The 17,654-nt window shown below is 25.8% G+C and overlaps 1 protein-coding gene and 1 long non-coding RNA gene across 2 annotated transcripts; one reads left to right on the top strand and one right to left on the bottom strand.

The window, feature by feature from the left end:
* Positions 1-2,747: 2,747 nt before the first annotated feature.
* On the bottom strand, positions 2,748-3,587 carry LOC132944653 (uncharacterized). Its single transcript, XM_061014116.1, has 3 exons — positions 3,294-3,587; positions 2,997-3,222; positions 2,748-2,919 (listed from the first exon to the last, which is right to left on the bottom strand). Exons 1-3 carry the CDS (start codon positions 3,568-3,570, stop codon positions 2,748-2,750), a joined length of 675 nt encoding a protein of 224 aa, XP_060870099.1. The 5' UTR covers positions 3,571-3,587.
* Positions 3,588-14,935: 11,348 nt separating this feature from the next.
* LOC132944265 (uncharacterized) lies at positions 14,936-16,818 on the top strand. The gene is made up of 3 exons (XR_009664437.1): positions 14,936-15,056; positions 16,004-16,078; positions 16,771-16,818. It is a non-coding gene; the product is annotated as an uncharacterized LOC132944265 (long non-coding RNA).
* Positions 16,819-17,654: the final 836 nt, after the last annotated feature.

The raw sequence follows: 17,654 nt of genomic DNA, 5'->3' as shown, positions 1-17,654 counted from the left end.
TTAAGTCAATTAAATTTCAAAGTCAAAAACCACTACACTCGCAACAATAATTTATTTTATATTCCTCATTCATCTAAAAAGTATACGTCATACGACCCCATAAATATTTTAATGTCTTCGGAAAATAGTAAATTATTTTAATAAACATTGAATGTATTTTATTATTATTACTATTATTATTATTATTATTATTATTATTATTTTTATTATTATAATCATTATTATTATTATTATTATTATTATAATTATAATCATTATTATTATTATTATTATAATTATAATCATTATTATTATTATTATTATTATTTTTATTATTATAATCATTATTATTATTATTATTATTATTATTTTTATTATTATAATCATTATTATTATTATTATTATTATTATTATTATTATTATTATTATTATTATTATTATTATTATTATTATTATTATTCCTATTATTCCTATTATTCTATATATTAATCGTTTCATCTATTATTATGTTATATTTTATTATTTTAAATTATATTATATTATTGTTATCTATACAAATATATTGTGAATTGGACTTTTGTCCGTATTAATAAATAAATGAATAAATAAATAAAATACCGGAACGTACATAATATTATATATTATTTCTACAGTGTACGCATTAACATATGTACCTGTTTTTTACCTTGTAGGAACATACATATGTGGAGTAACTTGGGGTATTATAATGGCGCATGGGGCAAAAATCGCAAAATAAATTATTGTGTAGGTATATCTCACTGTATACCTAAGCAATTAAATAATATTGCTATCTAGTCAAACATTTTTGTTATTATGATTATGTTATAATGGCCAAACGTGATAAACATTTAGAATGTTCTTCTTTGGAAAATGGAAACTTAAATTACATTGTGTACCTACCTAATTAATTGTAATTTGTATCGTATTAACTGTAAGACGAGATCATGGTCCATTGTTGTATATTGTGTTGTAGTGCATCAAATACACACAAAGACATCAGTTTCCATCAGTGAGTCATAAATTAAAATTTTGTTTTATTTAACAATATAATTTTAAGTTTATATTTTTGACATAGGTACATTGTTATAGGTTTCTTAAGGATGAAACTAGACGAACAATTTGGATTGACTTCTTAAGTATAAAAGAAGTTGTTAAAGACTGTCATCGAATTTGTAGTTCACACTTTTCTCCAGATCATTTTACTTTTTAAAATAAACGGAAGATTTTAATAATAGGCGCTATTCCAAAAATGTAAATATTTGTCTTCATAATATTTATTCTAGTTATTTAAGTTATTTAAATATACTATTTTTATTGATTTATAGGAAAGAAGTGAAAGATGAAGTCGGAAGTTGTGAAACTTCCTTAAAACATGACGTGAATTTAATGAGTAACAGGTATTAAATTATTTTTTGCAGCTATATATACTATTAATTTTTACTTAATATAAGTATTAAATAACTGTTGAATGTAAACAACACACTCTGTATTATCTAGATTATAAGCAAATTATTCATACTGTAGTACAGTAGACGCTGAATAGGCATTTTATATTTCTATAGCATATTCGTTCTATGTAGTAGCCTGTAGGACGATTAGTCGTTGCTTTATATTACGCCTCGGAGCACTATAGTTATTCATATCAATATACAAATTATTATATTATTACATATATCCGATCTTGTTTTTATTTACCTTTAGTTTCTGTATATCTGTATACTTCAACAGGTTATGGGCCCAGTAGTAAGGTATTTATAATAAAGTCGTGTATGTATAATACATTAATTATTGATACGAATCGCGTGTTTGTGTACAGCAATAATAATTCGCGAAGTATAGTGCAGTGTAGTGTAAGTGCATCGATCGTGTTAGATCTTCAACAATAACCATAGGCGCAATTTGGATAACTGATTTGGAGGGACTAGATTACTTATTACTTATCACCAGGACTCGGAACATTATGTGCTAAAAAACAATGAAATATGTGCATACGTATGCACTAATAAAACGCAAATATGCGGTATAATATGCATATATTATTTTATAAAAAATATATATTTTAAGGTATTATTATAAAAAAAAAAATATTTTTGAATCATAAATATTTTATTTATATTTTTTTTTTGATGATTTGGAGCTGTTATACTAAATTTATTCACAGAATCTAATTTAAAAAAATTGAATTTATTGAATACAGCGATTATTAAATAATGTTAGGTATTAATTAGTATTCATCCAACATATTTACAACATCACACATTTTTTCATAGTATTTACAATAATAAAGTTCTGCATTGATGCAGGTACCCCAACGAGTTATGATTGGTTCTGAAAGTAAAGTAATCTCCGGTGCGTAATTTTTGGAAATTTTTATACGTGATGGTGCTTTTTTAAATATTTTTTTTACGTTGGCTACGATTTTATGAACAGTACCAAACTGATTTCGTACGTCCTCCAAAGCTCTATGGAGGTTTGTAAAAATAATTATTGAAATTGTAAATGTTGTCCTGATATTGACATTTCAAATTTTCAAATGAATCTCCACCAAGTACAAGTAAAAGGTATAATAAAGAATTTCAACCCATACAAGCACCTTACGTATTTAATTAATCTTATGTATATTATTTAAAACTATATAACTTATATTATTATAATTTAGTTATATAAATATCGTATTAATATCATATAAGTTATCGTATTTTATTTGCTATTGCAATTAAAAAAATATCTTAATTTTTTTTCACCATTCATATATTCAATACAAAGAAGCTTAAGTTTTTTTGCATCTTTACATATTTTGGTTTTTTTCGTGGTGGATCCAATGTCCCTAACTTTCTTGGTGCAATTTTTGTTTCGTCAGCGGCTATCTCCAGGCGCAATTTTTTTATTAGAGTCCAAATACTTGGATGATTATACCTAGAAATTTAAATTTTAAATATAGGTTACAATAATATAACGACAATAATCTTGTATAAATATTGTATGCCTAAGTACCAACTAAATTTGAAAACCTATGATTCCATCCTTCACATTGATTATTTGTCCGGTTACCATCACGTAAAGTTGTTTCCATAACATTCCATACCGATGGCGAATATAAAGCAGATATTTTACGTTGTTTACGTCCTATACGTTTAGTACTTCCAATATATATATTTTCAAAATATGTAACCAGTTCTTTGGCTTTGTCTGGCATGATATCTTTTAAATAAAGTAATCCTGAAAAAAATAAAAATATATAAGTACAATAGAACAATTAATTAATTTATAATTGTATGCATGTTAATTATCTTTTTCAATATCGTTGACAGGGAGAAAGGCAAGCCCGTCTAACATCGCACAAAATTTACTGAACGTCTCATCTTCTCTGTAATATGTTTCCAATCCCAGTTTTTGTACTTGCCGTTGTGTACTTTGACATAAATGATAAAAGCAACCCTGTATTTTAATATCATCTCCGAATGTGATTTTTATCGCATTTATAACGGCTTTTTCAAAATCACAATTTATAGTATTTGGATCCGGATACATTTCTAGTTCTTCACATTTTTCCATTATAATAGATAACATCTTTTCATATGTTGTTTGTGTTTTTTTTTCTAATATAATATAAATAGCTGTAATGAAAACATTATTTATTTATAGTCTTATGACATAAAGTTGTTGAAATATGTTGCGTGCGAGGGAAAAATTTCCATCCATATACCAGGTAGACGATTTAGTTAAATATCGAAGACCGTTATCAGTGGCAAATATAACAATTCGTTCTTCTGCCATTACACCATTGTCGTACAACAAAAATCTTGTTAAATTTGTATCACCAAGATACACACTCGGAATCAACTTCGAATACTAAATCAGCTAAACTAATTGGACTCACAGGATTATTATTTGATTTTTGTCGACGTAATCTTCGTTTTACAATTTCTTCCGGCGGTATTCGTGCTTCAACTTCTCGTGGTAAATTTGCAACTTCTCTGGCAAATACTTCAGCTGGTTTTATTTCATTCGTTTTAATGGTTTTTAGCATAATATCTAAACATTTTGTGACATCTACATCATTCTGATTACTTTTACATACCATCAAATGTTGTTTTGCTATACGTGGGTTGCTGTAATCTAATGTGGTTTGACAAATAACTGGGCATTTTAAGACTTCACACATCGCCATGATATTTTTTCTTTTCCTTTATATTTTATAACGTACATATAGCCATATAAACATGCCTTTAATCCCCCTTTATTTGAATTAATAATACTTCACAAGTATTATAGCACAATAAATATTATACAAGTCACACTGACACACTGCACAAAATAATTCTACGATAGTTAACGGTAAACTGCAATAATTGCAATCAATACTTTGCTTCTACACCGATGAAAGCAGATAATTTTAGATAAAATTGTCATCTTGTACTAATTTATTATGACCACTACGATATAGATTACAGATATGATGTACGTAATTGCTATGTAACACCGATAACTAAAGCCTATCGTTATTATACCTAATAGAGTATAGATATTATATTATGCAATGTAACATATTATTTTTACTATTATTATTTTATTACTATGTTATAAAGTATTATTAATGATTTAAAAATGAATATTTATCTAAAGAATAAATACAGAAAATTTTTTTAAAAAATCATGTAATTACAGATTTATAGATTTTTATGATTTTTTTTTTATTTGGATAATTCGTCCTATACATTGATTATTTTATCCCTGGATATTTTAACCTTGGATATTTTGACTTGGATATTTTAGTATAGGATATTTTGTCCTTGGATATTTTGTCCTAGATTCATGCATTATACCCCAGGTTAATCTACCTTTTTCTATCGTGTAGGAACTAACAAAATATGTATTTTTTTACCATATTTTCCTAAGGATATAATTTAGTATTTATTTTAAATATAAAAATAACTTTCCCAGGTATTCACTATTAGTTGTTGTGTAAAGATTTAGTTAAGTATGTCTTTTACAAACATAAAATAAAACTATACAATGAAGTGCATAAGCTCATCATAAAATTCCATTTAACATTAAAACTTGTTTTACTATTATTTACAACACAAGACCGTATTTCTAGGTTTTTAAAAGTTTAAAATATGATTGTAATATGTTCAAAAAAAAAATCTTAAAATGTCCACTAAATTGTCCTTAAACTTATTAAATATACTGAAAATATGTTTTTTTACTTCAAATTATTTATATATTTTATGTTCGTGTTTATAATTACTATTTCCTTAAACATAATTATTACAAACATTTTCTCTGATAAATTATTTTCATTCAGCCACATATGAAACAATTAAACAATTTTCAATATAATTCCAAAATATGCTTTAATATGGAAAATATATTTTTTTCTACAAATTCTGTTATGGATAAGTCAACCGAATTTTCCACCCCTGATAAGTTGCATAAAGTCAATAAATATATGAAAAATCTTTAAATCCTTCCTGTATTTATAACTAATAAAGACTTTTTCATTGGCTTCAATACATTCTTGGAGGTGAATAAATAATTATAAAGTAAAAATATTTTCAAATAAATAAGTAGGTATTGACTTTGTGCACGTTTAAATTAATTCATAATATTATTTTTACGGTGCATACTTAAATATACAAATTACATCCGATGATCAGGTAGTTCAGAATTTTATATGACATGCAGTTGTAAGTACCAACATAATAGTATACTGTGATGAGAAAACAATGTGGAATAGCAAATTCTGTGAAATGAATAACAATACGTGAATAAAATGTGCTGTCGTAACGTATGCACATTTTATTATAAACTATAATGTTATCATATATCATATTTTAGTCGTAAATCATTACCTACAACTGTAAAATATACATACAAATTATATAATATATACGAAAATACGCATCTAATGAGGCGTGCGGTTGTTCGTTTTAACGACGGTGTCGTCTATACGAGTAAGCGTGCTATACCTATTAAAGTTAGTAGGTGATAGGTGTTATTTATAAGTATATAATTATTAGTACCTATATAATACCTATACCTATAACTACAAATAACGCTTTTGTTTTGTATGCGTGTGTGTGTATTTGTGTCAAGAATGAATAAACGACGATTTTTCTGGCATTTTAACGGTTAAATTTATAATACTTTAATAATAATAATAATACATACTTAATATTATACTACATTGATAAATTATATGGTTGTTATAACATTTAAATTCGTTTTCCACAGTGGTCTGCAGACATCGCAAACCATCATACAATACATCAGGCATGTCAAACTCAAAGTATCAAGTGGCCCAAATATATTGAATAGTTTACTATTTGGGCCGCACATAAAAATTTAGCGAAAAAATAAATATTTTGTATACATTTTTTAATTTAATTTTTTTGCGTTTACGAATACAGCAATTACAACTAAATTAAAAAATGAAAATTAACATTTAAATAAAATATAAATCATACTAATTATTTATGAAAATAGGTGTTATATAAATTACAAAAAAAAAACATAACAAGTTAACCAAAAATACACGTCATGTTTCAATAAAGTAATAAATACAACATTTATCAACAGTTTTAGAAAAAAAAACCCAACGACAAATCAGGTGGAAATTTAACTATACTCACTTAAAAATCATAGAATATATATAAAAAGGATAAGGATATGAGGATAATAAAACGATTTCGTTGTGCAATGTATTGGGTAGTGCATACCAATGTGTTAGGCGATACGTTTTTCTATACTACTGTTTTATATTATATACATACATTTACCGATATGGCTATATATAGCTAGATATTATTTGAATATCCATGTTTACTTTTAAGAAACCTGTAGTAACATTTTAAATTGATTCGTAAATTTGGTAGCTGATTTGTTAACAGAGTCTGGTTATCGATCGAAATTACTATAGTAACTCGTTAGCTGTATTCAACTTTTGCTAATAAGCAAATTATCCGAGATGAGGTCTCGTAGGTTATACAGGGTGATTCATTAAGCGTAAAACACTCACTATCTCAAAAAGTATTAATGTTTTTGAAAATATTTTTGTTCATAGTTTCAAGTTGTCAAAAAAACAACGTTTTTATTAAAAAATTATATTTTTAAATATATTTTATCCTTATATTTTATTAAGTTTTTTATTTTTTGAATGACAGCATAGAGTTTTAATTTCATATTCCAAAGCAGAATATTTTTCTAAGTAATTTGATTCATAAAAATCGAATTTAGGGCCAGCAGTTTATGCGTTAAAAGTATTTAAAGTTTAGATTGGTGGAGTGGAGTGGTATGGGGTTACCCCGAAAAATGTTTGTTCACTCTGCTTGTCGCGGGCTTGGGATCAAAGAGTTCTATATCGAAAAATGTCAAAAATGGTTTTTTTATCGGTTCAGTAAAGGATTATTTTTCTCTATTTTTTAGTCTTGGAATCAATTTAATCCATCCCTTATTAAAAAAGTTACTAGAAACAAAAGGTTCTTTGTGAACCTTATCCAAACAACGTGTTGGATACATCGATAGAACATTTTGTTTTTAAATGTATATTTATATCAAAAAGAGTCATCTAATAAACCAAATAATTATTGGAAACAAAAAGTCTTATCGGAAATAAGTATATCCAATCATACAATAATTATCGTGCATCATTGTTATTGATATACGTCAAACAAACGTAAATAATATAAATAAATAGTCAGGTATCTTACTTTAAAGGTACATTTGTTGTATGTTCTTAAGACTTACCAAATATTGTTTGAAACAAAATGCGTTTCATTTTGAGCTAGCTTTAATAATTTATTCGTTCTTGACTTGAATGTTCTAGGTTTAGACATATTTGTTTGAAACAAATCTCTTTAGATAACTAAACTTTTGTGCTTTACTGCGTTTGTAGATAGGTAAATATAATTGTAAATACAATTAATGTAAAAAGTATTTCGATAATTTTTGACAATCATTGACCAGTACCAAGGAATAACAATGAACAAGTCTATGACTAAAATATATTAAAATTTAAAACCAATGATATTCATTTTTCATTATCAACTATCATGGTACCTATTACTGTACCTATTACTGTTAAAAATATGATCAGACGATGAGCCATTAGTTTATAACAACAATTAGATATATTATGTGAATATAATTTGAACACCACTCATTTTGAAAGATATTTACTATTTATACTTTCAAAATTTTTGTTATATTTCCCATGGTTAGTAAAACTATTAACGTGTTATTTTTAGACTTACCTAAAATTGAAAAGTTAATTAATGATTATTTGACGAGACATGAAGAAACAGGTATTTTAATATGATTTTGAGATACATAAATACCTACATAATATAATATTATATTATAGTTTTAAGAAGAAATAAACAATTGTAACACTACAACATTAACATAGAACCTTTTTTTAGATATGTATAGTCAAGATTTATATAATTTAACTTGGTATTAAATGCGAATGGTCATAATGTTATCACCTAACCTTCTTATTTGAACAAAATTGAAAATATCATACAATTTAGGATAGGTAATACACAATAATTGTTATGAAGTAGGTATATGACGTAATCACTAATCAAGTATTAAATTATAAACCAATAATGTTTCCTAATTAATGTTTTGTTATATTTATAAATAAATAATAAAATTATTATATATACATATTTCATATGTAGTAAAATATTATTGTAAGTACGATTTTTACTAACTATGATAAATGTTTGTAATATGAATACTTATGTTCTAAGCTAAAAATCACATTTATAGTATATTTAAACAAAAATTTTATACAACCATATTCAGAGTAAGTTAAATTATTTCTCAACTACTATAGGCTTATAGACACTCAGCTGTTGTGGCTGTTGCAACAATATCTAAATAACCATTCTGTTTTAACTTTCAAATCAATATCAAAACACAATCATATCTAGGGATAAGGGTAGAGGAAATATAACCTCACTTATAAAACAAATTAAATCATTTTATTTCCTATTTTCTGTGCATTTTCCCTAACCTTCTTTTGAACAAACTATATAGCTCGAAGTGTGGAATTAAAACTATGAATTACAATAAAAAATATTAATTTGTTATATGTTTGAACTTTGAATATATTATATTGTTCTATATACTTTAGCTACACCAAGTAAGTATATTTTTAGAAATTAATGAAAAAGTAAAGTAGGATCCTATTAAAGGTATGATGTAATATTATAAATACGCCAGCAAAAGTTTTCGAATGATTTTTTCACGCTATCTGATTTATTGAGACTAATTATTATTTAAATCGAACGTTGTGTATTTTTCATTTTTCAATAAAAATTCATAACAATTGTAATTGCTACTTTCAGATATCTGTAAAAATACTCGATAACGTTATTTAGCCGCCGGACTTCTTAGTTGACCGACAGTCAGAGCGTGGGGCAATAAAACTTGATAAAATATTATTTAAGTGTAAACGAGTCGGTCGACGCCTCTGGGTCGGCAGTAAGGACTTGTGCGACAGCTACCATAAATGTAATAATTTGTTACAATATGCAGTTACTTACTTAATGTATTAATTAATATTTTACCCCAAACATCCCATGATTAAAAGTGAAAGTTTTTTTTTTTTTGGGGGGGGGATTGACTTATGATAATAAAATATAATAAGTAGGGCTCGGATTTTAAAGCTTATTAAATAACAAAAAAACCACAAAATTGTTTTAAAAAAGCAAAAATGAAGCATATTTATTTTTTAAAAAAGCAAAAAAAAAAGCATGACCAAAAATTCATGAATTAGTTACAACAATGAATAAAAATTGAAAAATTAATTTAAATTAAAAAAAAAATTCATTACTTTGTATCTGACAATATTTTCGTGTCTTTTAACAGCTTGCACATGTTTTTCTTTCCGTACATGCTGTTGTACATTATGTTATTTTTCATATGACACTTTTATTTCACAAAGTTTGCAATATAAAATCGATCGATCTGTTTGAAAAAATTCTTCATCAATTTCTAACACTAATTATTTTTAAAATGAATTTGTTTTAACCTTAGGTATTTTTTATAAATTACAAAACCTTTAAAACTTAAATTTTGAACTGGTCGATAACGATGTTATATAATATGTACTGAGCGTAGGTTCTACAGGCTATATGCTATATGCGATAATCTACAATAAAATCTATATTTATATTATACATAGATATAAAATCAAGCCGATAACAAAAACTATAATAATCCAATACAACCATTTAGTCCGTATTCCGGGTTTTCACATTTCTTATTAATTAAACAAACATTTTTTTAAGTGAAAACTCTCACTTCGAATTCCACAGTTAGATGAGTTAGAATTCCACACATAGTTCAGAATAACTGAAAAAAGCAAAAAAAGCATTTACATAAAAAAAAGCAGAAATAAAATGGTTTTTTTGGAATCAGAATTACGTGAAACAAATGTAAATGTAAAAATTAGATTTCTATTTTATAAAGAAGCATTTGCTTTAAAATTCGAGCCCTAATAATTATTAATGCTCCTAGCCTTGTCAGTTGTCCAACTCTCAGCATATATTATACATAACTGCTACACATATAACTGATAATATAAATGACTGAAATATCTCAAAAATAAGTGGTTGGAACAGCTAGATAAATAACAACTCTTACATAAAAGAAAACATAAAAATACATAAAGAACTAAAAGAAAATGATATCAACATAATCCAAATAATTTCAAGAGAAAATATATTAATAATCCAGAGAGGACATCCAAAAACGAAATAAATACAAAACTTAGTTACCTCATAAAATAACCAACTCCACCAGAAATATACAAAAATACTTTTTTTAGGTTATTTATTAAGTTTTGTATCAGATAGTTACTTAAAATATTTTGCGTATCTTGTTTAAATTATTTTTTGTAAAAAAGATGACCATATATTGAGTGAAAAATTTTAAATCAAGTATGCTATTTTATATTTATTATTTATCTATATTATAGATATTTTAGAGCATTAGATCTGTATATCTACCGTGTATCTCTACCTAATTTCAAACATCTATTACATACATTATGTGTGTCTATCAATTATCATATAATTATTGGTTGTAAATACTTACTATACTAATACATTAGTGTAATAACTTAGAAATAAGATAAATAAAAATACGACTCCTGTCGATAGTTATATTAAAATCAGATGTTAAAATAGTAAAATTAAGCTATTACCTTCCTCCAGGTGTTCGGAGGGCTCTCGAGATCGTGTATTCGAGAATTAGATCAAATACACCGTACAATGTAATTTTATGTAAAAAGCACATATAATGTATTAAATGCAATAAATATAAAATATTATATTAAATGTCTTACCTGATCCGCAGTTGTTTGTAGATAATACTGTAGGAGTTTTAGGTTTTAGATGAAACAAAGTAATACTTCAAATACAAAAATTGAATTAAAGAACGCACTGATTATTGCTCGCATAAGGAGTCCAGTTGTCGCTCGTTGAAATCGGTTTTTTGAGACTTGAGAGGTTGTTACTCTGATGGTTGGTGCTCATGCACTGGTTTAAGGGACGACACGGATATGCCGACCAAAGAGTGGTAGGTGGTTTTATCAAACGTTTTTGTATTTCCCCGAACTAGATTTCTCTTCGGCGGCAAAGACCTTTTTGTCGGTGACAATAGTTTTATTAGGGATGACCGATTTCTACGAACGACAGTCTGGCCGCTATTTATTATTCTGTAAGATTTTAGTTTATTTATTATAATGATGTGTGAGCATATCATTACATTAGTAACTAAAAATTAACCATACATGCTTAACGACAGTGGTTCATAAATCATAAATCATAACAGCCTCATCCATTTTTCATTCATTTCTTTTGCTGCGCATACATAATGGCCAGTGATCAATCTATGGTATATTTTATAATCAATGATAATATAACGTATATTATTCAATATAGGGGATGTACATAAAACTCAAAATCTAAAACAAAAGTTTGGATGGACTTATGTCAAGCCACTTCATGAACGGGCAGTGATCAATATATGGTATATTTTATAATCAATGATAATATAACGTATATTATTCAATATAGGGGATGTAGATAAAACTCAAAATCTAAAACAAAAGTTTGGATGGACTTATGTCAAGCCACTTCATGAACGGGCAGCTATATAAGTTTGGTCATCTTATTTTTTTTTGTAAATATTAACACATTTAGGACAGTGAAAGTGCTTGGATTTTCTTCAACAGTAGCTTTTCTGATAGGAAAGTGAATCTCGTTTGTACTTTGGGGGATCAAAAGTAAAACTTTCCTAGTAATTTTCTAACACGACGTGAAAAACAAAAGAAAATTTAAGGACAAACGGGAATTTTTACGCAAAATCTGTTTTTGAGAAAATCGATTTTGGTTTTTGGTACATCTAAAACAAATGACTGTAGGTACATGAAATTTTTACTGAATGTTTATATTAGCATTTTCTGTACACCATAACATTTTCCAAATATTTTGACTTCTTTTGAGCTGTTTACGGACATTTTCAGTTTCCATTTTTTTTAGTTTTTTTTCTACAAATATCAATAAAATGTTATATGTTGGGTAAAAAAGCATGAAAGTTTAATACAAGGCTCCTACTATTGTTACAGTGAAATTTGTCATTATTCCTTAGTCACAGTTTTTATTTATAAGCATTTAAAGTTCAAATATTGACAAAATACGAAAAATTCACTAAAATTAGCAAATTATTTTGAATTGAGAATTCATAAAAACTTTTCTTTTTCAATCTAAGATTTGAAAATGTAATACAAGATTATCCATAAGTTTATCTACCTTTATCAAAAAAAAATGTCTACAAGAAAGTCAAATTAAATTTTTATGAGCGTTTGAAATTCATATTTTTACAACATTTTATATTCACTCGATTTCTCGTGTAACGATTTTCTTATTTTGTTGTAATTAAAAAATGTATGACTCTAGATACTTGAAAATTTCACTGAATGTTTATATTAGCATTTTCTATACACGATAAAATTTTGAAAATAATTTGACTCTTTTTGAGCTGTTTACGGACATTGTCAGTTCTCAATTTGCTTAGTTTTCTTTTTCTATAAATATCAATTAAATTTTATTTTTTGGGTAAAAAAGGGTGAAAATTTAATATAAGGCTTCTGATTTATCGTTCTAATGGCAGTTAAAAAATATTAAAAATGCATAGGCACAATTTATTTTTATAAGCATTTAAAGTTCAAATTTTGACAAAATGTATCAAATTTATAATTTAATAATTATTTTGTAGTTTAAAATTTATAAAATGTTTAACTTTTGTAGCTAAGGATTGAAAATTTTAAACAAGGTTCCACGTAAGTAGGTTATATATAAATTACTTTTTTCACAATAATATCATCAAATATAGTTGGTAATATCATAGGCTGACTGACCGTTTTCCCTCAGAATCGTTTTTCTCATACAATGATATTATATCATTGAATTCAAATTTAACACCATCCATTACAGTGACCCACTTGTAACCTACTGTACAGCAGAGTGACATCAACTTACCCACCTTTTTTAATAATTAATATTGTCAATAATAATATGATATTAAACGTGTAAATATTTTAATAATACGAGCTTAATAAAGTCAAGTCTACAAATTTGATTATTTTTGTACTTAGTAATTTGCTCACTTAATATATTTTCCTTTTCTATATTGTGTTTTGATTTTATCGATAGATCTCTACTTCTTATTTGAATGTATGTATTAGATTGGATTTCTTTGAGTGCATCAATAAAAATATAAATATTTGGATGTGATATATAAAATAAACTATTCAGCTTCGCGTGAAATGATTCAAAACTATTTGTTGTACGATTAGACGTTGTCGAAAATTCAGCCTAAATATTAGGTAAATCAAAATACATTTTTAAAAATTACTTTCCTCCGAATTTTGTTTTTTATAATTTGTATTTAAGCCAAGGCATTGTATTTTTTTCCACCAATTTTGTTCTAGGTGAAAATTTAATATCAATTGCTGGCCAAACTTGTTGTGCGGCATTATGTATAGATTTTTCAAAGTCAATAAAAATATATTTTTGTGAAAATTATCTAATTATTAATACGTGACATTGGTGTATTTATATGCTCACAATAACTAATGGTGCACGACGTACATAGGTGGTTTTTAAAACTTATCTAATAATATACGAGGGACTCAATTTATCGCTTTTGAAAAACAGTAATTTAGTTTGGGACTCAATTTACCTACGCCCTTTACCAGTATGGTATTTTACGCGACATAGGTTGACGACCTATGATACATTGCCAGGGCGTCCGTAACCATAATGTTTCAAGTAAAATAATAAATTGTATTTACTTATTGTAAGCTTGTTGCATAATATTTTTTTGTGTTATAAGAACAAATAACAATACCAGTTGAGTAAATTATACAAACCTTGAAACCTACTACTACGACTTTTATTTTTTGGAAACCTGTGACACAGCAACGAGCAAGAAGGGCCGTGCTATGATGGTGGTGGGGGGACCGGGTTACCTAGTTTTCCTTTTGTTTACTTTTGACTCCTCAAAGTAGAAACAAAATAGATTCACTTTCCTAACAGAAATAACACTGAAGTTGAAAACCAAATAATTATTTCTACTAACACAAAAAATAAAAACAGAAAATTGTTAAATCAATACATTTATCGGAGCTTTCAGAAACTAAAAACTTAAATATGTTTTGATTTGGCACACCTACAAATGTTATTAAATTGCGTCTTTTACTTCTCCACCTTTTTTTACATGGTATACAGGCGATATACGAAATTTGTTTTTTACGCCTGTATAGTTTACACAACTGTTCTAGATCTAAAACATAACAAAATATATCGGAACCAGTTTACAATAAGTTGATACAATTTAGTATTTTACTTTCGTTCTTACACAAACGATCACGAAATTTTCTTTTATAATAATGATTTTAATTTATAGTTTTTACATTTTTATGATAATCGTTAAGGTGTCTAATTCAATCAACCAAAATTATGCCGTGATTCCTTGTAATACATTTTATTTTATATATTAAACATTTTATTCTTATGAGTAGTTTTAAATAATATCGCCTTGAAATTAGACGCTATAGATTCTGAGCTGAGTTGACAAATGTATTAATATTTGATTTTAAAAATAATGTATTTTTTTGTGTCTTAACTGTTAAGAGGACGTGCTATACCATGAGCTACCCACGTATTGTCTCCGTCTTACAAATGTACAACATAGCCAAAACTGTTTTGAGTACCTATAACAACTTTCCTCTCCCTCTTTTTCTTGTTTATAGCACTTACCGAAATTTCACAACGCACAAGGAAGATTTTTAACTGTGACTTATAAAAAACTACCCGATTATAGTGCCTCACAAAAATAAAAGACAACGCCCACTATAAGCTCAGAAGCTTCAAACTAGCAAAAAGGAATGATATAAAAAAAAAACCTAATCTTGAAAAAAGGGCCAGTTTCAATAAAAATAAACAGTGGGTGATAGGTAATTGAAATGTATATTAGTTGTTGAGACGCCAAAGAGATAAAATTAAATGAAACTACCCAAATGATAAGCAATACAATTAAAAGAGATTTTTAATAAGAGATTTAATAAAATACATATCTTATTTTTATTTTATTAAAATTCGTTATAACAATTTTTTCCCAGGCTATATTTCAAATGATTTTAAAGAGCACAAAAACAACAAAATCACAAAAAAAAGTGCAAAAACCTTTAAAAATTATAATTGATAACAATATTATGCTTATTAATTTTTTCGAAATTAAAGCAAAAAAAAATGTAGGTATAGTACATAAACATAATATACAAAAATTATACCTACTTTATATTACGTCTTGAAATACGATATTTATTTTATTTTTATTATTTTATTTTATTACTATAAATATTATGATTACTCAATATTATAGGTTTCTCATTTATATTTGAATATTTTTTTTTTTTTAGATAATTTTTGCTATTTAGATGTTTCTATGGACGGTTATGATTGTTACGCAAGATATTCGTATACTATTCGTCTATGTTAGTATTTCCACGTACCTATACATATATAAATAAATGTTATAGCTTGATAAAATAATTTAGACATTTTTCACAAATTTCAAGAATTTTCACTTTTGTTGTCTAAAATGATAAATTAAGAACCTATTTTAAGTAAAACCTTATAGATCAATTTGTGCTTATAAAAATTTGTTTATTCAATTAATTTTGAAAAACATTGTTTTCTATATAAAAAGTTGCTTCAAATTATCTCTAGTATCTTTTAAAATTATTAACAAAGTATGAACTCAGGTGAAAAATGAAAAAAAGTATTTTTAAATTTTTAAATTGTATTAAAATAAATTTCAAAAAAACTACTATGCAAATTTTGAAAAATAAAATAACTATTTTTTTATATATTTTTTTTTAAATAATATTCATGATTATCTTCCTATTGCTATAACATTTATATTAATTATTATTGTTAATAAATTAAATATTATATATATTTTTTAATGAATTGAAACTTAAATATAATATTCCACTTATAAAGGTAATTAAGGTTATAATAAGACATAAGATGTTTTATTTATATATCTATTAAAAATATATTTTTCATTTTGTTTGACACTTGCATTTTTAAACAATTTGATAACAACCAAAATATGTTCTAATAGAAACTTTTTAAAGTAACTTATCACCGTGCATTCTATAACAAAATATTACGTTTTTAGTCGATCTGCAGCTATTGGACCCACAAGATCTTTTTTTATCATCCTACAGTAAGTTATTTTAACTTAATATTTCATACACAATAAAATTTAAGACACATAAATTAAGTTTTTGAAAATAATATACATTACAAAAATGTGATATATAATATATTAGGATAATATATAATAACTATACACACGTGCCATGGTGTGGAGTGGGGAGAGGAACGGATAAACACATCCCAAGTGGAGGTAATAGTTAAACCCACATTTTTATTTTAAAACATAAAAAATATTTACTAGTACCTATACTAGCACTTAAGTATTAGTTTATTACTAACAGTATTCATTATACCATTATAACTCCTCTTTATATAAATAAGACTAGAAACACTAGAGCCGTTGTATTTATATTATCATTCATATTCATACCAACATAAAATTGTAAGAAATATAACGTTTAATTGTTTATAAGATTTAGGCGTAATATTGTATTCCAATTTAAAGAAAAAATAAAATACTTGTTTCTCATCGAAAAAATAATAATATTCATAAGAACAAACATAATTGTATTACCTATCGTAAAACTAAATCCACATTAAAAATCATACATTTTGAATACCATTTTTTTTTTATTCATGATACAGGTTATAAGCTTGCGAAAAAAAAAAATTAGTTACATCTTATAAATAATACAATAGTTCCTTAAATTAAGATGTACATATCAATAAGTTTTAGAAATGTGATGATTTTGTTGATGTTGTTTTTAGTTGGGCTGAGCCTAACCGTTTTCGTTCAGAATCGTTTTTCTTATACAATGAAATTATATCATTGAATTCAAATTTTGTTGAAACATATTAAAAAAAAATAATATTTTATCAGATCAACAAATGTTTCAACTTCAA

The sequence above is a fragment of the Metopolophium dirhodum genome, chromosome 5 (genome assembly GCF_019925205.1).
Source record: "Metopolophium dirhodum isolate CAU chromosome 5, ASM1992520v1, whole genome shotgun sequence".
Taxonomy (NCBI): Eukaryota; Metazoa; Arthropoda; class Insecta; order Hemiptera; family Aphididae; genus Metopolophium; species Metopolophium dirhodum.
The sequence above is the reverse complement of the archived record's forward strand: the minus strand, read 5'-3'. Positions and strand labels throughout refer to the sequence as shown.

Excerpts from the sequence above, each read along its gene's own strand:
- LOC132944653 (XM_061014116.1), bottom strand. The coding sequence starts at position 3,570 with ATGTTATCTATTATAATGGAAAAATGTGAAGAACTAGAAATGTATCCG. Across the intron at positions 3,223-3,293 it reads CCCTGTCAACGATATTGAAA|CAGGATTACTTTATTTAAAA; the intron begins AAGATAATTAAC and ends TTTTATTTTTTT. Across the intron at positions 2,920-2,996 it reads CATAGGTTTTCAAATTTAGT|TAGGTATAATCATCCAAGTA; the intron begins TGGTACTTAGGC and ends AATTTAAATTTC.